General features: G+C 41.7%; 1 protein-coding gene across 2 annotated transcripts in view; it reads right to left on the bottom strand.

Annotated features, from left to right (window-relative positions):
* Nucleotides 1-2787: 2787 nt before the first annotated feature.
* The window catches only part of UPF3A (UPF3A regulator of nonsense mediated mRNA decay), a 47820-nt gene continuing 23133 nt past the window's right edge, over nucleotides 2788-27474 (bottom strand). Inside the window, exons 6-10 of one of the 2 annotated variants that reach the window (XM_048856317.2) lie at nucleotides 24430-24485; nucleotides 24177-24335; nucleotides 20130-20290; nucleotides 12860-13154; nucleotides 2788-4211 (exon numbers count right to left, since the gene is read on the bottom strand). In XM_048856317.2, coding sequence (XP_048712274.1) covers nucleotides 4038-4211; nucleotides 12860-13154; nucleotides 20130-20290; nucleotides 24177-24335; nucleotides 24430-24485 — 845 coding nt within the window. In that variant the 3' untranslated portion in view covers nucleotides 2788-4037. The remainder of the gene's footprint in view (nucleotides 4212-12859; nucleotides 13155-20129; nucleotides 20291-24176; nucleotides 24336-24429; nucleotides 24486-27474) is intronic. The other variant, XM_075130083.1, reaches the window with a different exon arrangement.

Here is a 27474-nt window from a genome sequence, read left to right as displayed (position 1 = left end):
ATTTAGTCATGAGTGTTTTTAGTAAAAGTCATGGACAGGTCACGGGCAATAAACAAAAATTCATGGCCTGGCCGTGACTTATACCCCCGACTAAATCTTAGCTGGGGGAGGCACTGCTGTGTGGGGAACCCAGGAGGGCCACTGCTGCTGCTCGGGAGGTGAGCCCCGGAAGCCACTGCTTGCGGGGCGGCCCGGCGCCAGCAGTACCAGGTGCGCAGGCTGCAGAGCAGCAGCTGCTCCGGCTGCCCCTGGTGCCGCCCACCTGCTGCTGCTCCAGCTGCCCCGGGACTGCTGCTGGCAGCCACTCAGCAATGGCTGCTCCAGCCACCCAGGACCACTGACCGGGGGGTCCCCAGAAGCAGCTGCACTGGCTCATGCAGCTGACTGCGGAGCTGCTCCAGCAGCGGCCAGTAGCTGTTCCCGGGGCCAGCTGCTTGGGGGCAGCTGCAGAAGTCACAGCGGTCACGGAAAGTCACAAAATCCATGACCTCTGTGACAGACACAGAGCCCTAATGATAAGAGCACTGACTCAGGGAAAGTGGTTACCACTCCATCTCCTCATGCTGTGAATCTCAGCATTGAGACTGTTGGTATCCTAAGCAGATGTTTTTTTAGGTAGTCAGTACCAGAATAGACTATGCCAAGGAGGTTGGTACCAAGGTTATTGGAACCAAAGCAGGAAGCCTCAGCATCAGTACTGAGTGCCCTGGAGACAGCACTGCAGAAACAGTAGTGGAGACTGCATGAAGGTGCTCCCTGGCTGGTACCGGTGTACAGAAACCATAATGTTTATGAGTGCCAGAGGGACTTAAATCAGACCTCGTTCTACCCTTGTGAGAGGAGGCATGAGATCTATGGCCATGTCTACACTAGGGACCTTTCACTGGCAGAGCTGTACTGATGCAGTTGTGCCACTGCAAGATCTCCCATGTAGCTGCTCTATGCCGATAGGAGAGAGCTCTCCTGTCGACCTAATTAAACCGTCACCAACAAGCGGCGGTAGCTATGTCTCCTGCCAACAGCGCTGTCCACACTGGTGCTTCTGTCAGTGTAACTTATGTCGCTCGGGGGAGTCACACCCCTGAGTGACACCAACAAAAGTGAAAGTGTACACACAGACTATGTCTCTTCCTTTTTACAGGTTCCTCAGACAGCGCCTGTCCTACTCTTTAAAAGAGTGGTGCTGTGTTCTGCCCGTCATGGCTGAGAAGACTTAGAAGTGGCAGCAGAGGTGTGCTTCTCAGGAGCTGGGGCTGTGGAGGAGCTTGTGGCATTCACCATCACCAGAGCACTTCTGGGAGCAGAGTGTTCAGACCCAGGCAGATCTTGTTTACCCTGGTCTGAGGTTGGCCTTATATATTTGTCTACGAGTAAAGCTTTAAATGAGTCTCCCTCGCTTTTCAGGTTCTTTTAGAAAAAGACAGATAAACGAAGCGTTTGTCAGTAATATGCTCCCACCCAAACAGAATCTAGTATGCCTGTTGTTGAGGGGGGGTAAGCCACCTCTCCCAAAAGGCAATATTTGAACCCTGGTGATTTTTGCTCAGCCATAAGGACTGCAGCCTAACTAAAAGACAGAGATAAAACTATCTGGAATGGAAACCTAATAAAAAACTGTTTCTAAACTATACTACATCTATACTGAACAGCTAACTATCTATGGTGATATCAGTTTTGTAATCGCAAGTGAACAACAGACAAGTACACTGCTCTTGGTTTTGCCTCGCAGTCACAGGCAGTGAAAAGGAACTGAGGTTAGCTCAGTACCACGCTAAGCTATATGATCTCAGGAAGGAGAACACAAGCACATTCAGGGTGCATGTGTGGCCCCAACAGGTGCTGCTGGCCAAAAGATTCTGAACACAACTGCACGGGACACATGGCATCAAGTCTGGATAGTATATGGACAACATATCTTGAAGAAGAACCACCTGCATTCTGGATCTTGTGGCCTGTCCCACATCCAAGGGGGTTGGCCTTTAGTCTTATGGGCTCTGGTCACCACCTCCTATAATTCAAAGAGGCTGGAAATATTTGGTCTCATCTGGGCCCTGATCCTACAAAGACTTGTGGTTTACCTACATATAAAGATGCACCTAAATGACTAACTTGGTTTGAATTGACACCTCTCCTTATTTTGGTGTAAATTTGTGTGTGTACAGTTATGACAAGATCACTTCACCTCCCTTGGATTCTAGGCATCTGTTTGCCTCAGTTTCCCTACCCTGATCAACTCACTGTCTCCCTCATACGGTCCAGCAACCCAGAGCTATTGGGTCACTGAGGTGATATGCCCTCTGGCTAAGTCATTCCAGTACATTCTTTTCAGAGTTAACAAAGAGTCCAGCAAAACTGTGGAGAACTGCCTAGCATTTTCTGACACTGATCTGGCTCTACTGTAGCCAGTATTCCTGCTCCCTGCAAGTCTCTCCCTTCACGCTACATAGGCTCCCATAATAGGAAGCTCCATTCTTGGGATACTGTCACGTGATCCTGGTCACCTGACCCAAACACCAGCCCAAGCCCAGCATAGGTGGGATAGAGCCCAACTCAGCCCATCCTGTGATTACAGTCTTATTTAAGATTAAGAGTGTCCTACTTCAAAGTAGTTTAAGTCGGTAAAAAATGCTTAATCCTCTTGCATATAAAACATCTTATATGTAAACTTAATATTAAAACTCTTCAATTATATTTTTAATTTGCCTTTTAATACTAATAAGTTGTATACTATCTTTCTTAATACCTTTGGTGTACTAGGCAAAAGAATTGTGGAAGATAATTTCTCAGTTCATAATCAAAATGTTTTTACTTTTTATTATATTTAATGTTTAATGTCTGGGAAAATACAACAAATTTTTTTTTGAGTTTAGAACAATCAGATGTTACACTTAATAACAAACTGTTCAAAGTAGAATGTCAAAAATAAACAAACATCTTAATATTTAACTTCACTGACAAAGCAGATCTTAGTTTCAGATAACTGAAAAGTGCATCAGTCGTAAAAGACAACTATCAAAGAGCCATATTTTGCCCTTACATGGACATGTAGCTGTCTCTGAAGATATTGGGAGCCATACGCATGCATCAGAGGGTGGAATTTGGCCTAGGTCTCCAAAATGAAATGTTGGAGCTGCTGTGTGTGTGTTTTTTTCAAACAAATTGTATTTTATAACATATATATCATACATGTTCCAAATCCTGCAAATGCAACTTATGTGAAACATTTAACATATAAAAAGTCATCACTGTACAATCACTTTTTTAAAAGTCAGTACCAAAACAAACAAACAAACAAACAAACAAACAAAAACTGCAATTTTAGTTAAACCAGATACAGTATTTAAGTGCTGAGGTTTGCATTAGCTTTTTCTGTTTTAAACACAGGAATATATTAGAACATAAAAGGCAAAAGTGGTTAAGAGAATGACCAATTTTATAACAACATATAGTAGCTTTTACTCACACTTACCTGACACTATAGTTAAATTGAAAAACAATGTAAACACAATGAGGTACGGATATCAATAAACATTTGCAAACTATGGGCCTGATCCTGTAAACACTACTGGCAACAAAATCCTGGTGTTTGCAGGATTGGGTCCTATGTAGTTAATGCCATTCACAGAACACATTTAAAGTGCCTGAGATATCAAACTGATGCAAATATACATTTCTTTATTTCTATCAATTTAACAGGCTAGACTAAGTGAAATATTTTCTAACAAGTTTTATATAAATACTAGCTTAAAACTAATAGAGGTTTTCTAGCTAAAGGTAAATTTACGAAAATACTGAACCACTACTAAACTAGTCAAACACTGCTTGCTTCTGTTTTTGTAAAAAAGCAACTGAATTTCCTTTATGTGATATTTTATCTGCCTCCGATCACCATTTTCATTTTAAAGAAAGAAAGAAAGAGGCAGATGTATTATAGTTTTGTTGGTCCAATCTGTGGAATTCTGAAGTGGCCTGATATATTTTGTGCAGAAATTAAATCTTAAATTAATTTTTTTCACAAGTTTTCTACCCCTGACGTTTCATTCTGCCTCTTCACTCTTCTCAGAACCACCTCCAGTTGAATTATCTACCTCATACTTTCTATCGCAGGCATCTTCACAGGACTTCCCACTGCAGTCATAGATCTTACTTGTAGATCCCGTATGTGTTCGAATGCGAGCTCCTGGCTGGTATAACTGCATGGCTGGACGATCCTAGAAAGAAGTGCATAAAGTTAACTTTTGGAGAAAACTATAATTTATTCACATATGTGAGATTTAGGCCTTGTCTATACTACAGAGTTATGTCAACAAAAGGCAGCTTTTGCCGACAAAACAGTGAATGGGTGCACACTGCGATGCAACTTTTGGAGGCAAAAATGCCGTTTTGGTAACGAAATAAAACCACTCTGACGAGAGACATACGTCTTTTTCTGCAAAATGTTTGTCAACGAAGTGCCAGTGTAGACACCACGCTTGATTTTATCACTTTAATTGGCCTCCAGAAGGTGTCCCACAACACCCATCCCAACAACATCTAATCAGCAGTTTGAACTCCACTGCACTGCAGTCAAGTAAACAACCATCCGACCCTCCCCGTTAGATGCCCTGGGAATTTTTGAAATTCCATTTCCTGTTTACTCGGTGTCGATAGGTCTCATTGCATCTTCCAAGGTGACCATGGAGGCTTATTGCAGCAAATGCTTTCCCACTTGGACCACTGCGGAGCTGCTGGACCTGCCTAGTATATGCGAAGAGGAGGCTATGGACTCCCAGCTGCACTTGAGCCATAGGAATTTTGATACCTATGGGCAGATTTCTCAAGGCTTGTTCGGAAAGGGCTGTGACCGGGACGTGCTGCAGTGCAGAGCGAAGATAAAGGAGCTGAGGCAGGTGTACCATAAGGCGAGGGGGGGAAACCGTTGCTCTGGTACTGCACCTAAGACCTGCCTGTTCTATAAGGAGCTGGACACTACCTCGGTTGTGACACCACCTCCATCGCCAGGAGCTCCATGGATAGTTTGGTGGGCCTGGAGGTGGCGGAAAGAGGACCTAACCCAGAGGACAAAGTCATTGATGAAGAGGTGGAGTTATACAATGATGTGGAGCTCCTGGCTGGATCTCCCAGTGGGGGAGGCAGCCAGGAACTGTTCACCACTCCAGCGGTGTCTAGCCAGTCTCAGCAGTTGCTCTCTGGTGAGCAAGAAGCAGGAGAGGAGATGCCTGGTAAGTGGCTGTGGTTTGCGTAATGTAGAGGTGGGTTCAGGATATAGAAATGTACAAGGATGGCTGTATTTCTGTGTGCTGTACACTTCGCTGTGCAGCTAATCAGTACGGTGGAACAGGGTGTTGATGTATGCTGGGATCTCATGGGAATCCTCCAGAGAGATTTCTAGGAAAGTTTCCTGGAGGTACTTGTCAATCCTCTGCCGCAGGTTCCTTGGCAGAGCTGCTTTGTTCCTTCCCCCACTGTAGGGAACTTTCCCACACCATTTGGCAATCACTTGTTCAGGGACCAAAGCGGCACACAGGCAAGCAGCACAGGAACCATGGCGGAAGCCACAAGCATGTAGTAGATGTACACTCGCTTCTCTGCTTACCCTCAACAGTGAGATATCTACTACAATGACCCTGGCCTGTGGGAAAGTGTGGGAGAATTTTAGAATTTTTCCCCTAGTTGGCTGCACTGCAACCCTTGCGGAGTGTTCTTTTTCCCATGTAGAGCGCCGCTCCCCCCAGCCAACACTCACCATGCTTTGGGTGTTTGCTGAGATGTGTGCTTGCCAAGGGTCAGTGAGAAAGTGATTATGTTACCAGAGGTGTATTTTACTGAAATGTTTCTATACTGTGCGTGAACTTAACAATCATGCTTCTGTGCATTATTCCTTGTGCTTCGGCAGATGTGGCCTTGAGGAATACCCCACAAACATCATAGAATCATAGAATATAAGGGTTGGAAGGGACCCCAGAAGGTCATCTAGTCCAACCCCCTGCTCGAAGCAGGACCAATTCCCAGTTAAATCATCCCAGCCAGGGCTTTGTCAAGCCTGACCTTAAAAACCTCTAAGGAAGGAGATTCTACCACCTCCCTAGGTAACGCATTCCAGTGTTTCACCACCCTCTTAGTGAAAAAGTTTTTCCTAATATCCAATCTAAACCTCCCCCACTGCAACTTGAGACCATTACTCCTCGTTCTGTCATCTGCTACCATTGAGAACAGTCTAGAGCCATCCTCTTTGGAACCCCCTTTCAGGTAGTTGAAAGCAGCTATCAAATCCCCCCTCATTCTTCTCTTCTGCAGGCTAAACAATCCCAGCTCCCTCAGCCTCTCCTCATAACTCATGTGTTCCAGACCCCTAATCATTTTTGTTGCCCATCGGCCCAGCATCTCTGATAGATAAGAAATCACCCAAGACAGAGCAAAGAAGACATATTCCGGGAGGTACTGCACTTCTCCAATGCAGAGAAAAGGGAGAGCAAGGAGTGGAGGGAAGCCGAAAGGCAGAACAGAAAAGAAAATCAGGAGTTAAGGATTCTACTGAATGGATGATTAAAGTAATGGAGGAGCAAACACAGATGCTGAAGTCCTTAATAATGCTGCAGACTGAGCAGATGCATGCCCGTCCTCCCCTGCAGTACATTCAGAACTCTTTTCTATGCCTCCCCACAACTCTGCCTGCACAGTCCTTTCTGCTTTCTGGGACTTCTCAGTTTCCCCTTCACTCCACCCCCTCAGACAACTTTCAAAATGATAGCTGGACCTACACACAGCTCTGAAAGTCTGCCCTTCCCTGGTAACCTCCTTTCCCACCAAGTTTCTTTGTGTGTGTGTGTTGTTTCTTGTGCAATAAAAGCAAAATTTTTGACCGGTAACTCATCTTTATTTGTTTCCTACAAATTGAAATAGCAGGCTCTACCAATACATACACAGGCAGTTTAATCATTTGCTTACTGAAATGTAAGGCCCGAAATTTCGCCATTGCTTCCTAGGAAAACTACATGTAATGTAACATTGCAGCACCAATCACAGAAATATATATTACTGCTTCTCATTTTCAAAGTTTTGCCTCAAAGCCTCCCTGATTCGAATTGCTCCCCTCCTGGCCCCTCTGATAGCCCAGGTATCTGGCTGCTCAAAATCAGCAGCCAAGCAGTCTGCCTGTCTTTCACCCTTACCTTCACAAAGATTATGCAACGTACAACACGAGGCTATGACCACAGGAATATTATCCTCATTGAGGTCTAACCTAGCATAAAGGCATCACCAGCACACCTTTAATCTCCCAAAGGCACATTCCACTGTCATCCGGCATCTACCCAGACTGTTGTTGATCCACTCCTTACTGCTGTCCAGGTTTCCCACGTAAGGTTTCATGAGCCATGGCTGTAAGGGCTATGATGGATCTCCCAGGATCACTATGGGCATTTCAACATCCCCCACTATAATCTTCTGGTCTGGAAAAAAAGTCACCATTTGTAGCTTTCTATACAGGCCGGTGTTCCTGAAGATGCGTGCGTCATGCACCTTCCTGGACCATCCTGCATTGATGTCAGTGAAATGCCCAGGGTGATCCACAAACACCTGCAACCCCATGGAGAAGTATCCCTTCCTATTGATGTACTCTGTCGCAAGGTGGTCTGTTGCCAAAATTGAATATGTGTGCCATCTATCGCCCCTCCATTGTTAGGGAAACCCATTTCTGCAAACCCATCCACTATTTCATACACATTTCCCAGAATCACAGTCCTTCATAGCAGGATGCGATTAATTGCCCTGCACACTTGTATTAACGCAGCCCCAACAGTCAACTTCCCGACTCCAAATTGATTCGTGACCGACCAGTAGCAGTCTGGAGTCAACAGCTTCTACAGAGTGATTGCCACGCACTTCTCTACTGATAGGGCAGCTCTCATTCTGGTGTCCTTGCACCATAGTGCTGGGGCGAGCTCCGCACACAGTTCCAGGAAGGTGGATTTCCACATCTGAAAATTCTGTAGCTACTGCTCGTCATGCAGTGCTTGTTTCCCAAGCCCAAAAGCGATGGTCCACTGTCTGCAGCTGTTTCGTGAATGCCAAAAGCAATCTAAAGTTGCTTCTATCCATATCACACAGCATGTCAGGCAACTGGGAATCTTCTTCAGTTTGGAACTTTGTGATTAATTGCACTGCCATCCGCAAGGTCTTAATGATAGTTATCAGAGTGCAGGAGAGCAGTGCAGGATCCATCCCTTCTCACAAAGATGCCGGGGTGCACAGCAAACAAGGGCCATTGAAAAATGCTGTGAAAGAAAACTGGAAGCCCATGGTATGCTGGGACAGAAAACAATACATCATGGAACATTGAGCGTGGTCCCAAGATGCACCGTGACCTGCTCCACCTTCCCACAAGACCTACCGGCAGAAGTGGTCAAGCTGGACTGTGGGATAGGTACATTGCTCACACTTCGATGATAGTGCCCCAACTCTGGACACTCTCTGCTGACAGAGGGAGCGAGTGTGAACGTGCAATACTGATTTTTATTATAGTGCTTTTTGAGTGTCGACATGACTTTTGTCAACAAATCTCTGTAGTGCAGACAAGGCCTTAAAGTGAAGTTATGTAGATAGTGGATTTTGTGTTAAATCATTTTGTATTTAATAAGAACTAGGAAAAAGCTGCAGTGTAATGAAAACAGATTTAGCATTTATTATCCACCTCTTTTATAACACTATTCTTGGGAGCCAAGAATATTGAGTAAAATAAAACAGCTGTAAAAACAGGATGATAATATTTTTTCTCACAGTTTAAATTAAATGTAATCTAATCTAATCTAACAGAATGTTATAACAAAGGCCAAGAGAATTCTGTGGTAAATTTTGATACAATCTATAGTATAAGCTGGGGAGGACAATAACTGGTGCCAAGCACACTTATGGCTCTAGACAAGAATGTCAGATAATAAATACAAATATAATAAAATAATACCAATCAGTGAGAAACCAGAACCAGGGCTTGATAAAATTAGAATAATGAACTGCAAATGAAGTTTGGTATTCCATATTGTGACGGGGTCAGGCCAGATGGCTACAGGAGAGTGATCCTATTGGGATCCAGGAAGTGGGTGGGCGAAGCCTGCCCACTGCTAAAGGGTCCCCCGCAGCCCTGGTTTTATAGGTGGCCACTTTAGCTAGGGTAGGAGGTTTACAGGGAAGTCCCGTGACTTTGTGGGGACACAGATAGGGAGTTCATAGATAAGGTGGTGAGGGGAAAAGTGCAACCAAAAACGTAACAAAATATTTGTGAGGAGCCAGAATAGGGGCTGCACCTGGTGCACTCCAGGTAAGCGTGTGCCAGGGTCTCCCTCACGCCGCAAAAGGGGCAGGTGTCTGGGATGGGGGTGAACTGTGCCAAGTAAATGCCCGTGCTCACGGCCCTGTGAAGGAGCTGCCAACTGATATTCCTGGCGGGCCTCGGGACCAGGGTATAGGCTGGCCCACCGGTACAGGAGAGTGTTAGAAGGCAGATATATTAGCCCCAGATTAAGTAGGTCCCTTTTCCCTGGGTCAGGTAACAGGGAAGGTTCCAGAACAATCAGAAACTTTCTGGAAACAATTAAGGCAGACAGGCTAATTAGAACACCTGCATCCAATCAAGAAGCTGCCAGAATCAATTAAGACAGGCAGGCTAATCAGGGCTCCTGGGTTTAAAAAGCTCACTTCAATTTGTGGTGTGTGTGTGAGGAGCTGGGAGCAAGAGGTGCAAGAAGCTGAGAGTGAGAAGGTGTACTACTGGAAGACTGAAAAGTACAAGCATTATCAGACATCAGGAGGACGGTCCTGTGGTGAGAATAAAGAAGGTGTTGGGAGGAGGCCATGGGGAAGTAGCCCAGGGAGTTGTAGCTGTCACGCAGCTGTTACAGGAGCCACTGTAGACAGCTGCAATCCACAGGGCCCTGGGCTGGAACCCGGAGTAGAGGATGGGCCTGGGTTCCCCCCATCCCTCCATTCCCACAACTCCCTACTTGATACCGGAGGAGTTGACCTGGACTGTGAGTTCCACCGGAGGTGAAGGTCTCTGGCCTGTTCCCTGATCCACTAGGTGCATCAGCAGAGACTGTGGGGATTGTTCTTCTTCCTTTCCCCATCCTGACCAGTGATGAGGCTAACTGAGTGAACGGAAGATTTGAGCCACGGAAGTGGCCAAACTGAGCGCTGCCGTGAACCTCTGAGGCGAGCAAATCCGCCAATAGACGCAGGACCCACCAAGGCAGAGGAGGACACAATATTCATATAGAGTAAAGTGGATACCACCCAATGTGAATCAGGAAACAAAATGAGTAAAAAGGAAGAATGGCTAACTGTACAGGAATAGTGACTGAAACCATCAAAAACTTGCTGATCTGCAAGGGCTGTGAATAATTTCTGTTAAATGAAATTAAGGCCAAGTGCACCAAGAATTGTCAGAATATATAGATATATATATATATATGCTAAAGACTTTCTAGGACAATAAGATATTGTGAATGGTTACTGTTTAAAAGCCTCTGCCTAATGAGGCTATTTATTTTAGCTATCACAAACATTAGACTTTGATGCTATGGAGAGATCATATTTGACATCTGTTTTAAAATGTAGGGTTTAGTCTAGAAAATGGCATGGAATAGGCCATTTTAAGAAAACTGCAGAGCACTGAATTCTGTTCCATCTCAATCCTGATTTCCTTTCACCTGCCCCTCACAATTTTCAGTCCCTTTGGTCTTGTTTTTTCCTTCATTATTTTTTCCCCTTAACTGATACATCCTTCATTATCAGCTCTTCTCTTCCCCCTTCTTTGCTTGAACTTCAGCCTTGTTTAACCCTGCTTTCCCTTTATTTTCCATTTCTTTAGATTAGATGCCAGACTTTTTATTTAGGATGTTTAAGAACAAGTTGTTGTAGGAAGTGTTTTGTGGTGCTATGAACAGCCACATCAGCATGGTACTTATCTCTCTTCATCACATCCAGCCAATCAACACCAGTCATGCAGTCCTAAACCCTGAGATGAACAGTGAACATAGAGCCCACTAGAACCATTACAATAAAGGGTCAGTCAGCTTTTATATACCACAGACCCTCTTTATCCATCACAGTTTCTATATTCATCAGACTGAAACTTGGTATAAACAGTGTTAGCTCAACTGGATGTTTCATTTTTTATAAAATGGTTTAAATCAATTTAATATTTTTAAATATTTTTAGACAGAGATTCAGACAGCTGCTAGAGGGGGCAGATAAAAAAGAGCATGGCTACTCCTTGCCTATCCTATCTCTAGCAAAAGCACAGCTCCCTCAGGAGGCACACTGTCATGGGGACCTTGCCTGTGCCTGGTTTGAAAACCCCCTTCAGAAGAGGTGCACATTACAGGGGGGATTCCATACAAGACAGTATCAACCATCTTGTATGGAAAACTTTACATGATTAGAATGGAGAGAGGATAAGGCCACCAATAGCAGCCATCTCTTGGAAACGCTATGACATGCCCTCTGAAATCACAAAGCCCCAAGCCCTCAGAAAGGGGCTCCACAGGTTTCAAGGTGAAGACAGGAAAATGGTTTTCTGCATGTGGTTCCCATTCAAGAAGCTGCCCAATTGTGGCTGTTTTTTTAACAGGTTATTTCCCTGGATTTGGCACTTCTCAATGGGGTGATCTGCCCTCAACCAGGGAGAACCTTTACCTGAGGGCAGAATGGATGAAGACTGCAAGATCTACTTTCCTATCTTCTGTACTGGAAAATTTCTAAATATGCTTGTTTCTGGATAAACTCTTTAGTTATTCACTTTTACTTTAAAAACTGAATAACTGTAAACCAGCCAGTAAATCTGCCTGACTAGTAAATATTCTGCTTAGAATAAATTCACTTTTAAAAGGACAATGGGCCAAAGTTTTCAAACTCTATTATTAGAGCCCTACCTAATTCATGGTCCATTTTGGTCAATTTCACGGTCATAAATTTCATAATTTCAGCTATTTAAATCTGAAATTTCAGGTGTTGTAATTGTAGGGGTCCTGACCCAAAAAGAAGTTAGGGGGGTGGGTCACAAGGTTACTGTAGGGGGTGTTGCGGTACTGCTACCCTTACTTCTGCACTGTTGCTGGCGGCAGCGCTGCCTTCAAAGCTGGGCAGCTGGAGAGTGGCAGCTGCTGGCCGGGAGCCCAGCTCTGAAAGCAGAGCTGCTGCCAGCAGCAGCACAGAAGTAAGGATGGCATGGTATAGTATTGCCACCCTTACTTCTGCGCTGCTGCTGGCTGGGCACTGCCTTCACAGCTGGGTGCCTGGCCAATAGCCGCTGTTCTCTGGTAGCCCAGCTCTGAAGGCAGCACAGAAGTAAGGGTGGCAATACCGTAACCCCTCTAAAATAACCTTGCGACCCCCCCTGCAACTCCCTTTTGGGTCAGGACCCCCAATTTGAGAAATGTTTGTCTCCCCCATGAAATCTGTATAGTATAGGGTAAAAGCACACAAAAGATCAGACTGAAGGGGGGAGACCAGATTTCACGATCCAGGACGTGTTTTTCATGGCTGTGAATTTGGTAGGGCCCTATCTATTATAGGGCACACGTGATATAACTTTTAAAACACTCAAAAAATGCTGAGCTTCCAAGACTAATGTTCTAAGGAAGATTCCAAATATTGTATGTATATATGACCAGAGCAGACAAATCCTATCTCCTTAAATCATTTTAACTATGTAAAAAAAATAGAAATCTGGGTTTTACTGAAAATCAAATAAAGAATTGCTTTTCTTGAAAAAAGCATCTTTATGCTGAGATTGCAAAAGTAAAACCTGTAGCCTTGAGGTATATTTTACTAATGAAAGATTATCCTAAATGAATAAAAGAACCTTATTTCTTATGCGCTCCTTTTTGGATGCCATGTCATCACACTTGTCCTCTTTACCCAGTTTGTCTACGGCCTCCACAGTGAAGCTGTAGTTGTGGTTCCCTTTCTTCCCTCTGTCTTGGCTGTATGCTTTCCCCCATTTCAGCTCTTCTTCATTCCTTCTCACAAACTTGTCAAATTCATAGTGAGCTCTATGCTTTCTGCCATCATCCAACCGATATCTTGGTCTTTCAAGGTCTTTTTCTCGAAATCTTCTCTCCAAATCCATTTGCTCTTTATCACTATCATTCTGTGACCTATGTGTGTTTAAACAAGAAAAAACAAACAAACAATTAACTTAGACAAAATCTTTGCTCACAAAGATTCAAAGGCCACTGAAACCAACAGAAAGACTCTCACTGACTTCAACAAGCTTTAGATCAGGCCCCCAGACAGGCTATATTTTCAATTAAAAGAAGAGGTGCATTGCAATTTTGATACAGGCTTTGTACATCATAAATTCAGCTCCCCATTGTGCATTCAGTTCAATTGGAAGCAGAAAATTTTTCCACTGGCTTGAAAAGAAAATCAGATTGACTTCAGAACTGCTTTGAAGATCATCCTGCAACCCTTACTCATATTTGAAAACATCACATAAATAATGCTCTTGATGTTAATGGTACACATAAGTAAGGGTTACAGGATCAGGCCCTAGGAGACTGACCCTGCAAAGACTTGAGCATGTGAGTAATCTCACAGACTTCAGAGGGAGCACTAATGGCATAAAGTAACTTGCAGGCTCAAGGCCTTAATTTTTTGGCTCCATTTAACAGAAATTATTCACAGCCCTTGCAACAGATGGAAGGCATTAAACCAGTCAGAGTTAATCCTGCTGCTCCAGCCTTCACTTACATTTGTGTGCCTAGGTGATGTAACCCCACCATTGCATTTTTATTTAGGTGAAAAAACATGATCTTTTCACAACATGGTACTTAATTTATATTATGTACTAAGTAATTTATATTATAAATAAACTGTTTGCAACATTTTGCTGTTAAGATGATACAGTTCTCTGCACTTTTATTCATCTCATTGCTCTTGTTCAATAATCAGATAGCTCCCTCATAAAACAGTATGGAAAAGATTGCAGAATAATTTCATCTAATTATAAAAAAGAGTAAATACACAGTAGTTATTTCAAACTTTTATTATATGAAATAAAAAGTAATTCAAATTTAAACAGGAATATACAATTTTGCCAGCCACTGACATTTTAGCTTGTGACAAAGGAAATGCTAATCAGCAGACAAAATATCCGGATGAGTCTGGAGATTTGTCACTTTTTTATTATTGTTTATTAGCACCTGTTTGTTCATTAACTTTGTTGAATATGACAATTCTTCTGTTTTCCACATCATTTTTTCCTTGTAAGTCATGAAACAGTGAAAGTCTTCAGCCTCTGCCATGTAATTATCTGCTGATTGGCACTTCCTTTATTTAAAAAAGGGGGGGAGCCACACCTGCAAATTGCTGAGTACCAGCAATAGAAAGTCAATGTTAACTGAGGTTGCTCAGCAGTTCGCAGGACTGGGCCCTGTGTCAGCATATTACACTTCCTGAATGGAAGGAAAATGGCAGCTCTCACTGGGTCATACCAGAACCTTTCCCAATTACAGAAATATTAAAACAGTGGCATATACTTCTAAATATGTATATTACCAGTAAATATTACTTTAGCTCTCCAGGATCTGATTAATCATGCCTATTTAGTTTTCCTCTACCTTTTCAGCTTTTAAGTGAAAATGTGTAACTGTAGGCACTAACTCCATGAAGAGCCTGAACTCCCAACAAAGTTTGGGAGAACACTTCAATCTGCATGACCCTTACCATAAGCTGGAAGAACACTTTTAGGTTAGCTCCTGCAGAATCTACTTGGCACCCTGCTTCCTACTCTGCCCATTACCAACCACAGAGAAAGCCTCAATTAGAAATGCCGCAGGAATGAAGTTGGCAGGGTGGATTTGCCTAAAGATGGCTCATAGGATGGCAGCAGATGGGGAGAGCAAATTCAAGCTCAGTAGTGGCTGGTGTAGCTTTGTAAAGAATCCATTGTAAGGAGCAGGTTGTGATGTTGCACTCGATATGATTTTTTTGAAAATATGCTAATGAGTGTGAATATACTGTAACTGGAATATGCTTCATGCAAAAGGTCTCTTGTAAGGTATCATTACAAAGCTTATAATCTACTGAGTATGTTCATCCTATTTGTATACATGTATCATTTTGTATCTGAAACTAGAAATATAAAATATAACTCTGAAGTCCTATTGTAATTATGCAAAGTGTGGGCCATTAATGGTAGCCTGGAATCTTGATGGGTCCCATTAACCAGGAAAATTGACTGTAGATGGCTCTGTTTACTTGCAAGCCTTCCTGTGAGGCAGGCCAGGAAGAATGAAGGCTTGAGGTCTCACAGGACATGTGATCATGTCACCTGGTACTGGAATCCATCTTAAACCTGGTGCTTTTCCATTTAGAAGGAGGGGTGGGGACCCAGAGAGACAAAACATTCCTGCCTTGTGCCAAAGCTATAAAAGGGGGTGGACCAGAACAAAGGAGGCTGCAGTCATGTGAAATCCCCTGCTTTTCACCTAAGATGCCTGTTGGAACTAACAAACTGTACCAGAGGAAAGGATTGGGTCCAGACTAGGAAGGAGTCCAGTCTGTGAAAGAAGCTTACTGAAACATCTTTAAGGGTGAGATTTCATCTGTAACCAGTTTCTTAAATGTATTAGGCTTAGACTTGCGTGTTTTGCTTTATTTTACTTGGTGACTTACTTTGTTCTGTCTGTTATTACTTGGAACCACTTAAATCCTACTTTTTATATTTAATAACATCACTTTTGCTTATAAATTAACCCAGAGTAAGTAATTAATTCCTGGGGGAGCAAACAGCTGTGCATATCTCTCAATCAGTGTTATAGAGGGTGGACAATGTATGAGTTTACCCTGTATAAGCTTTATACAGAGTAAAACGGATTTATTTGGGGTTTGGATCCCATTGGGAATTGGGTATCCGGGTGCTAGAGACAGAAGCACTTCTTAAGCTGTTTTCAGTTAAGTCTGCGGCTTTTGGGGGACGTGGTTCAGATCTTGGTCTGTGTTTGCAGCAGGTTAGAGTGTCTGGCTCAACAAGACAGGCTACTGAAGTCCCAAGCTGCCAGGGATAATGGGCTCAGAGGTAGTCCCAGCACATCAGGTGTAGAGTGAACAAAAACAGACTCCAATGAGAATCTTCAGAACTGGAATTAATTTGCAAACTGGACACCATCAAATTAGGCCTGAATAAAGACTGGGAGTGGACGGGTCACTACAAAAACTAATTTTCCCCCTACTGATACTCACACCTTCTTGTCAACTGTTTGAAATGGGCCACCTTGATTACATTAAAAGTGGCAAAGAGTCCTGTGGCACCTTATAGACTAACAGATGTACTGGAGGATAAGCTTTCGTGGGTGAATACCCACTTCATCGGATGATCCAGTAGCCACAGGACTCTTTGCCACCTTTACAGATCCAGACTAACACGAATACCCCTCTGATACTTTATTACATTGAACTCATTAGCACTACAAAAGTGATTTTTCCTCCCTTCTTGTCAACTGTTGAGAATAGCCCACTTCCATCTTAATTGAATTGGCTCGTTCGCACTGACCCCCCCACTTGGTGCGGCAACTCCCATCTCTTCATATGCTGTGTATTTATACCTCTCTACTGTATTTTCTACTCCAGGCATCTCATAAAGTCGGTTTTAGCCCACGAAAGCTTATGCCCAAATAAATTTGTTAGTCTCTAAGGTGCCACAAGGACTCCTCATTGTTTTTGCTGATACAGACTAACACAGCTACCACGCTGAATCAACTGAAGTAGATCATAGCCAATTACTTGGCAAACGGCACCATTCATCACAATTTAAAAAGCACTCAGAAAGAAAAAGGTAAAATGTACTATACCTGTACAGCCTGAAGAATGCTGCGTTACACCTGAAACACTAAATTAATGCACACAAAGGGTCTGTTGTAAATGTTATGTTGCTCTGCCAAAGGATTAAGACATACAAGCCAGGGGTGGCCAACCTGCACCTGAGAAGGAGCCAGAATTTACCTATGTACATTGCCAAAGAGCCACAGTAATACATCCGCAACCCGCCATCAGCTCCCCCTGCCTTCCAGCAGCCCTGCTGATCAGCGCCTCCCCCTCCTTCCCCATGCCTCCTGAAGCATGCAAGTGGCTCTGGGGGGAGGGGGAGGACTGAGGGTGTGGCAGGCTCAGGGAACGGGGCAGGAAGGAGAGGGCCTTGAGGGAAAGGGTGAAGTAGGGGTAGGGCCTGTGGCAGAGTCAGGGGTTGAGCAGTGAGCACCCTCCTCCCCCGGCACATTGGAGAGTTGGTGCCTGTAGCTCCAGCCCTGCAATACAAGCCTTATTCTCAAATAATAGATTTAATCCTGCAAGATGCTAAGTATCTGCTGAGAGCTGCTGAGTGCCCTCAATTCCTAGTAAGCAGCAGGAGGTAAGATTTTTATTATCTCTCAAGAGATGCTCAGCACCTTAGAGGATTGAACCAGATATCTGAAACCTTTACCAAAGATAATAATAAGGAGGCAGTGCGGCCTTCTTAATAGACAAGGCCCTTCATTTTTGGTTTTTATTTTGTTTAAAATTTCCCAGGAATTTATCAGTGTTTATTGCAAAAATTACAAAACAGGTGAAAATTGGTGCAAAAAATCTGAGCACAGTTTTCTGGGTAAATATCAGAATTAATATTCGGGGATGGGAGGACAGAAAAAAAAACAACAACAAAAAGAGAAAAGTAAGAGTATTTCTGATCTGGCTCCTACTTCAGAAAGAGAGATGGCTTCCCAGGTTACTGAGCCACCAGCTCTTGTTCCGAAGCAGGGAGCCACATCTAGGGAGTTCCAGCACTTCCTTTTTTAGGACTAGAGTACAGATATATGCGTGCACATACATGAGTGTGTATAGTCCACTACACTGCCTTACTTTAACAGACACCCTCGCATTTAGGTTAATTTATTATTAACATAAACACATCTACCTAATGTAAAGTATTGGATTTTCTTAACAGTTAGTATTTTTATGTACTTGAGTGGTCCAAAAACCAGGTGAAAATTGGTAAAAAAATGAATAATAACTTTACTGAAACCAGGGGATTTTTCAGTAAATTAAAATTTAAATTAAAAAATGAAGGGCCTTGATAGAGCACTAGACTGGGACTCAGGCGACAGAGTTCTATTTCTGCTGAGTAACGTGGGGAAAATAATTTTCATCTCTCTGAGCCTCTGTTTCCCCATCTATAAAACAAGGATAATGACATTCACCTACTTTGTAAAGAGCTTTGAGATCAATGGATGAAAAGTGCTACATCAGAGCTAGGCATTATTAAAACATGTAGGATGTTAATGATGTACCATTTCTTAAGCTAGTTAGTTCAACATTTGTATTTTCTAATCATTGAACAAATTCTCTCTACTTTTCTATCTGCCGTTACAAGAAAATTTCTTGCTCTGCATCTCCAAGAAGTACATCCCTAAAAATACAAGTGGTAAAGTTACATTTGCACTTCCCTGCATACTGCTCGATAGAAAACTTTAGAAGACTACCATGTGGGTCAGAGTAATACATATGTTATTAGACTAGAGCAGGGAAGTGGGAGTCAAGACTTCTAGAATTTAATTTTCACTCTTCTGACTCACTGTGACACCTTAAGCTCTCTCTGATCCAGTTTGTCCATCTGTAAAATAGATTTAATAGTGGCTTACCTCCATACGAATGTTCCGAGACTCATTTTTTCATGCTTGCAAAGCACTCTGAGACCCTTTGTTGAAAAGCACTGCAGAAGTGTAAAATTTCAATGATCTCTCCTAGCATATAAACCTTAGCGATATGTCTGTCTTAGGGGTCAATCCTGCTCTGTAACCTGCTTGCAATGAAGCACAAAATGCTGGAAATATTTGTAAGAGGTGCAGCATTGCCAACCGCAAGAGATCAAAATATTAGGAGTCAGACCCCCCCCAAAAATCCTGAGTTTTCTTTAAAAAGATTATACTGTAGTTTTTTGGTTTGTCTTTTGATGGTTGAGCTCTCCCTACCCATTCCTGTATGTGTATGTGACATTCAGTGTTGCTCACTCTCCCAGATTTTTGGGTAAGGTGATTTTGACACCTACAGCTTCCAGTCCCCTGCCCAGCAATTAATTCTGTCTCCGAATCTTCCCATCAGTTCTGTCCCCACCAAGCCCTCACCCCCAATAGTTCAGCTCCTGCATCAACCCTTCCCCCGCCAGGTCAGCCCCCATCAGTCTTCACCTCCTCAGTTCAGTCCCCCAGCCTCCACAGTCAGTTCAGAACTAGCCCCAGAGCACAATTCCCCAGCCTCCACCATCAGTTCAGCCTCTCCCAGTTCAGTTCCCTCCCATCACCAGCCTCACCTCTGCTCCTCTTAAGTTCTTCACCCACTTCTCCCAGGCCTGGGGTGGGGGCTGTCACAGGGTCCCCTGTCCCCCTTCCAGGCTGGAGGGGCAGCTCCAGGGGCTCCTCACCCTTCTCTGCCCCTTTCCAGGCTAGGTGTTGCAGGGGGAGTGGGGATGAGATCCCCATTGCTCACAGTAGGAGAAGGGAGAGGAGGTGGTCAAGCTGCAATGGGCTGCTGAGCTTTTTGCTGCCTCCTCTCCTCTCCCCTCCTGCAAAAACAGCAAAAGGAAAGGAGAGCTTCTGCAGAGCTGCATTTTGTGAGGAGACTGGAGCTTTCTGCTTCATCATAAGACAAGCTCCACCCCTATCTGAAATCCCATCATTCATGAAAAAAAAACCAAGAGTTGGCAACACTGGAAGGTGCTCATCCCACTACCTGCTGTGAAGCCCAGCTACACAGCTGCTCCTTCTGGGCTGCTGCAGAGATTGGGGTGAGAGAGGTCACAGAAATGTCACAGATCCACTGACTGACCACTCTCAAGGGGGGCTCAAGGATCTCAAAAGCACTGTACAGACATTAATTACTTATGCCTTGCAATATCCCTTTCAGGGAGGTAAGTTGTTACTACATCCATTTTACAAATAGGAAAACTTAGAGAAAAAGATGTAGATGGCCACATTCCCAGAGCAAAATCCATCCCTGTGATGAGAACCAGCACAAGGACAATGCATCACTTAAGTATCACCTAAGACCTCAAAATCCAAGGATCCAAGTTGCAACCTTACCAGATAAACAGTACTTACTTTTCCTTAAGTTCCTTTGGTGAGCCCTCCAATGGCTTGGATTTTATACTCCCGGATCCAGGTGATTTTTCCCATTTGCTTTCTTCAATATCAGCTTCTTCTCCTTTTTCCTTATTCATTTCACTGGCCAGGTCATCTCCCTTTTCAGGCTTTTTAAGAAGCTATGAAATTATGTTTATATTAAGATATATATCAAGTATATATCAAGTATATATATTCAACGACTTCTTATTGTAATATACTAATGTATACCAGCTGGTGCTAATTTGCAAAACCTATTTCATTCAGATTTTATTTTAGTGATTTCATTTTTTTGCAAAGCACAACATTAAAATAGACATTTAAAAGTTTACTTATATTAATGGATAACTAGAGTACAATACAAATCATGCAGCTGCAACCTTTAAAATAGGACTTCATAAAAAAAAACCTGGAGAATGCATGCTTACCCACTTTCTTTGCCTAGGTATTAGCTATAAATAATTACAGTGTAGCTCAGAGACAGGCAAAAGACTGTATGTGTCTAAATCATATCCTGAGAGGGCCCGATCTTACTATCATTGAAATCAACAGCAAAACTGCCATAATACTTCAAAGAAAGCAGGATCACCCTTCACTTCTCTAGATAATTTACAAAATCTGGCAACACATGAGCAGCTTGAGAAATACTAGTTAGTATATATTGCCCCCAGTAACAACTATGTGGGTGAAACCAATCACTATGCTCTCAAATGAACTCGCACAGGAAAATGATAAAAGACAAAAACACCGTATCATCTGTGAGTGAACACTTTTCACAAAGCAATCACTCTATATCTGGCCTACCAGCTGCCATCCTCAAAGGAAACTCGCACAACACTTTCAGAAGACAAGCCTTGGAGCTTAAATTCATAACTTTGGTAGACACTAAAAATCATGGCCTGAATAAAGACATTGGATTTATGGCTTATTACAACAATCTATAACCCGCTAACAACCTCCCACACATCCCACCCTTTCCCCCATATGACCGCAGGGGAGGTAACAGGGCACTTCACCTTGAATGGTCCTCTTGAAATACGTGTTAACTACTTATGCTATACAATCTGTTTCACCTTATATTTAACTGTGACACTCTGAGGATGTTTCCCAGACATGAAAAGAGCTGTGTGTAAACTTGAAAGCGGGTCTCTTTCCCCTACAGAAGTTGGTACAATAAAAGATATTACCTCACCCACCTTGTCTGTCTAATATCCAACATGGTGACATTCCTCTTATGACTTCCCAAGTTACTTGTAAAATAGAGAATATTTTCCTGGTCCTTTGGTGGTGAAACTACCTTTCAAAACTCTATTGTCATAGATATGAGTAATATTGAATTACTTTTGCACAACACATTTTGGAGTGGATAGTGATTTTCCTTTTCTTGGCATGTGAAGATGAAGAATGTGTTTCTTGTCTTGTTGCCCAAACATGCATATTATTAATTATATACCAAGTTATGTCTTCAAAGCACCCTATAAACTTTGGTCCCAATCCTGCAAACCTTAGTCATGTGACTAGTTCTTTCCATTACCTTTAATTCTTAGAAATAAGGCTTTTCATGACTGGACTGATTAATAGCATAAAATATGGATGTAGCCATTATCTATTAATCTTAGACATGTATTGGAAAGAACAGTGCAATTTGGTAACCACAGCTTTGGTGTTACAGTTTTAGGCCCTAATTGTTGTAATGTATGTTTCTTAACTATTTTTTTTATTTTTATCTTAAAGAAAAATACAAAATACTGGTACAATCGTAACTTATTTGTATACTTATGTTAAATCAGAATATTGTACTACTATGGAGAGCTGTAAGTCAACATATGTAAGTTCATACAATTAAACTTAAAAATATCTTTTCAGTACATGTAAAGTCTATTATACGTCCCTAATTCCTCTGCTTACAATTGGAATCTAATATCAGTTGTGTTAGTCATATTGGGTGCAATATTTCATTCATTCTTTTTGCTGAATACCATGTAGTTAACGAGACCATAACTCATGTTGAGAGTTATGTGAAAATAAACTTATATTAAAATAATTTTTTTAGAAAGAGACCCAATATAATAAAATATAATAATAATATCGATTTTATATCGGAAATAAATAGGGCTGTTGATTAATCGCAGTTAACTCATGCGATTAACTCAAAAAATTAATCACAATTAAAAAAAATTAATAACGATTAATCACAGTTTTAATCACACTATTAAACCAATTGAAATTTATTAAACATTTTGAATGTTTTTCTACATTTTCATATATATTGTATTCTGTGTTGTAATTGAAATCAAAGTGTGTATTATTTTTATTAGAAATAGTATTTTTCAATTCACCCCATTCAACTACTGTAGTGCAATCTCTTTGTTGTAAAAATGCAACTTACAAATGTAGATTTTTTTTTGGTTACATAACTGCACTCAAAAACAAAACAATGTAAAACTTTAGAGTCTACAAGACCACTCAGTCCTACTTCTTGTTCAGCCAATCGCTAAGACAAACAAGTTTGTTTACATTTACAGGAGATAATGCTGCCCCCTTCTTATTTACAATGTCACCAGAAAGTGAGAACAGGCATTTATTTGCGTGGCACTTCTGTAGCTGGCATTGCAAGATATTTACGTGCTATATATGCTAAACATTCATATGCCCCTTCATGCTTCGGCCACTATTCCAGAGGACATGCTTCCATGCTGATGACGCTTGCTAAAAAAATAATGCATTCATTAAATTTGTGACTGAACTCCTTGAGGAGAACTGTATGTCCCCGCTTTGTTTTACCCGCATTCTGCCATATATTTCATGTTATAGCAGTCTCAGATGATAACCCAGCACATGTTGTTTATTTTAAGAACACTTTCACTGCAGATTTCACAAAATGCGAAGAAGGTATCAATGTGAGATTTCTAAAGATAGCTATAGCACCCGACCCAAGGTTTAAGAATCTGAAGTGCCGTCCAAAATCTGAGAGGGATGAGGTATGAAGCATCCTTTCAGAAGTCTTAAAAGAGCAACACTCCAATGTGGAAACTACGAACCTGAACCACCATAAAAGAAAATCAACCTTCTGCTGGTGGCATCTGACTCAGATAATGAAAATGAGCATGTGTTGGTCCACACTGCTTTGGATTGTTATCGAGCAGAACCCATCATCAGCATGGACACATGTCCCCTGGAATGGTGTTTGAAGCATGAAGGGACACATGAATCCTTAATGCATCTGGCACGTAAATATCTTGCAACGCCGGATACAACAGTGATATGCGAATGCCCGTTCTTGGCATGGGCCGAGGGACGTACTGGCCACCGCTTCCAGCAGCTCCCATTGGCCTGGAGCAGCGAACCGCGGCTACTGGGAGCTGCGATCGGCCAAACCTGCGGAGGCGGCAGGTAAACAAACCGGCCTGGCCCGCCAAGGACTTTTCCTGCACAAGCGGCGGAACAAGTTTGGGAACCACTGGTCTAAAGAGTGTTTCAGAGGGCAAAGCTAATGGATCCACAAACGGATCATTCCGCTGTCAAGGGGGAAACTCAGATTTTAGATTAGTGGGGGTTCTAACCAAACTCATCCAAGGTGTAACTCCACTGACGCCAATGGAGTTACACCACAGATTAATCTGGCCCCTGGTCAACAAGAGGTGGTAAAGAACTCTGAGATCATGGATAACAGAAAAAAACGTGTGGCATATTGCAAGCACAAGCACTCTGTCGCGGAAAATTACTGCAGTAATCCAGAAGTCTTTCAACCTTCATGCTGGGACTCCTCAACATAGCTACAATATGAGCAAAAAGCAAAGTTAGAGGAACAAAATCAGAAAAACTGTAGTTCAAAAAAAGGGATATTAAAAAATCCTATAATCCCAATTGTCCCTGCCTTGACAAACTTCTAATCATGGGACCTGAGTTAGATCTTCCTTTATTCTTCCCAACTGATATGAGTACTTTGGAAGTAAGTGGGAGACAGGAAAATAAATTCTGTATAGTTTCAAATGAAGAATAATTTTATATTTTCCTTAAAAGTACCTTGATTCTTATTTCTTTTTCAGCAATTTTCTTTTGCTTCTCTGCTTCTTTTCTTTTACGTCTTTCTTCTTCTCTGCGCTTTCTTTTCTCTTCTTCTCGCAGACGTTTCTTTTCTAACTCTCTCCTTCTTCGTTCTTCCCTTTTTTCTTCACGTATCCTCTGAAGAATTACAACATTTTTTATATAAAATTTTTCAAATGCAAAACATACTTGAAACATAAAAGTTGAGCTTCAGTCAAAAGTCTGGACCTACCTGCTTTTCTAATTTTCTATTTTTAATATATTCCAAAAGAGGTGTTGTTCTTCTAGCTAAAATACAAAAAATTTGTGATGTAGTGTTCAACTCCTAAAATATGTACTTGTTTCTTTGTTATAACTACTTGCCCTTTATTTTAAGCTTTAACTGTAAGGGAGCTAGGTGATATATAACACTTTGTTTCAAGTGGTGTATATATGTTGGAAAGTGCTCCCATCTCTCCATTCAGAAAGGATCCCTGGCTCTTCAACATTAAGGACCCTAGAAGTAAGAGAGCCAGAGATATTTTCTGTGATTATTTAATGTTTGAATTATAACCATATACTTTAATTTTCAGGAAAGACATTTTTCCTGCTGTTCACCAAAATATTATTTATGAAAAGGAAACAAATATGTTCAAAATTTATTCCTAAATTTTAACATTGGTACACCAGCACCTGGCTGTCCAGCTATTCTTATATTACCATCACCATGGTCATATATAGCACTTTTCATCCACAGACCTCAAAGCATTTACAAAGGTAGTATCAACATCCTCATTTTCCTGATGGGGAAAATGAGGCACATAGAGGTGAAATGACTAGTCTAAGGTAACACAGCAGGCAATAGCAGAATCAAGAAAAGAACTCAGCTCTCAGTCCCAACTCAACTCAGTCCCAGTATGTACTACGTCAAACTGTCTTTCTTATTATATGGATCTGACACTTTTTCCATTTTTACTAGAGATAAACCCAAACTAAAACCCTACATCGGAACATTCCCAAACTTTACAAAAATGTTTAGCTAGATCCAAACTTTGCAGCTTGCATGCCACCTCCAATTACAACTCTGAATTTTCACCCAGTCATAAAATTAATTGTGGGTTGAAACTTGAAACAGTATACTTATAGGCATAAGTAGCTACAAAAATGTTTGAGATCCTCTGTCAGTTTTAGATGTGCAGGAACAGAATTATAATATTGGACAATATTTAGGACTAAGGACTGCTCTTGGATGCATGTACAGGGCTCTCACTGAATCCAAAGGAAGAAAAGCAAACACAAAGGGGGAAGGAGGGAGGGAGGGATGGAATGGCCATTAGTGTGCATGATATAATTTTGAAGCCATAATAAAACAGAGTTGGAAAAGGATATTTCCTTGACGCTATGGTTTCATTTATCTAACCTTTAAAATTTAAAACAACATGGCCTAAACCTGGCCTAAATTTATGTCCTGAAAATATGTGAATGTAGACATTACTAATTACAGTGTAACTGTTACTGAATTATTTATTTACAAAATTGTGAGTGCAATTTAGACACTTTTTTAAAAACATGAACGAACTCTTAAAAAGAAATCAGCTGAAAAATGAAAACAAAAAAGGGATCTCTATGCAAGCAACAGCTTTTAATTTTTTCTTTCTTCCCTAAAAACATGGACAGAAGGATGAACCTACCTTAATTTTGTTAAAGAAATTCTGCTTTTGAATTCTGTATTACATTACTCTGTCACCCTGAAACTGATGAGCTAGAGTATCTGAGCTGAGATATCAAACATGCTCATTTGATCTAACATGACCTGGAGGCACACAAAAGCCCTTTGAGAATTTGAGGCCCAGTTCTGCTCTCTGATACATGTCCATATCTTTCACTGACTTCAATGAGAGTTACACCCTTGTTTCTTAAGGCATAGCTGGGCCCTTGTACAATTCAACTAGAGCTGTGATATTCACGGAATAAGTTTTTTCTTGGTTTTGACATTGAAATTGCAACCATGTTTTATCAAACAACAATACAGTATTTGAAAAAAATAAAGCAAAATAAACATAGGACAATTTAATTTGATCTATTGTGAATTGATTTCATAGAAACAAAACATTAAAAAGCCATTCTGTAGAACCTCCCTCAACTGAGATACTGTCAACACTGCACTTGCAACTCTAAGGCTACCCCTTTTTCATTAATAGCTGGAATAATTTGAAGTTAGAAAATCTTTATTAAGATACTGGGAAGCTCATTTTCACATTGCTGTGAAATATCTAGGGAAAGCTTCCGGTCAAGTAAGGATACATATTCTTGAGGAACTCCACATCTATAACAGTCACACACATTCAAGCTTTGTTGATGACAGATTTATTTAGTGTCCTTAGTAATATTCTTTCCACCTCTTCTCTAATTTATCCTTACCCTTTGCTGAGCTCCAAATATCCCTTTGCCAATTGTTAACTCACACACCTACTACACAAGCAAGTGTCAATGCCACTGCTGCAGTGAGAGTGCCGGGGGGACGTATGAGGAGGGGGGAAAGTATGGGCAATTTAAGAAACAGTAGTGATCAAAATATATTGGTTATTTTTATATATCCAAATAAGGGAACGGCGTACAGCTAAATTTCTCCTAATTGATTATAACAGCCAGTGGACAATCATATGTTCTGTATGCAGTCCCTTGGAGATGTGGACACATATATCATGTTATCCTGCAAAGACTTTATTTGGCTGGCCATCTGAAAAATGCCAGTATTGTCAAGATTAAAAAATATTTTGAAATAGTTATAGTATGCAGTATAAAATAATAATATTACTAGAGGGTTTGTGAAAAAAATAAAAGCTTATTTTTAATCAGAATTGCAAGTTTTGAATAAAAATGGTCCTTTCCTGCCCCAGGTCCTCTCTCTGTCTGTGTCGGTGTCCTGGGGGGTGTAGCTTCCCATTTTTATTGAGCCTCAATCAAAGCAAGGGCTGTCATCAGTCACTCTCCTTTCAGCTGAGGACTAAAGAGGACTGGTTCCCTTTGTGTCTATCAATAATACTCCTTAAATCACTAGAGGGCAACGCCTGCAACACTTTTACTTAAAATTTGTGCTTATACCCTTTCCTGCTCCTCTATACTCTGTAAAAACAGCTTCATTTTCCTTTGGCAGTTCACCTATCAAAAAAACAACCCTCCCCCATGTCCCCAAAAAACCTGCTGGCCTGACTCTAGCAACTAGCTAAATGGTTAGTGCCATGCAGGAGATCCAGATTTGATCCGCACTCTTGGATTTTCCTGTGGTGCTAAGGAT

The sequence above is a fragment of the Caretta caretta genome, chromosome 1, assembly GCF_965140235.1.
Source record: "Caretta caretta isolate rCarCar2 chromosome 1, rCarCar1.hap1, whole genome shotgun sequence".
Taxonomy (NCBI): domain Eukaryota; kingdom Metazoa; phylum Chordata; order Testudines; family Cheloniidae; genus Caretta; species Caretta caretta.
Note: the sequence above shows the minus strand (reverse complement) of the source record. Positions and strands in the feature narration are given on the sequence as shown.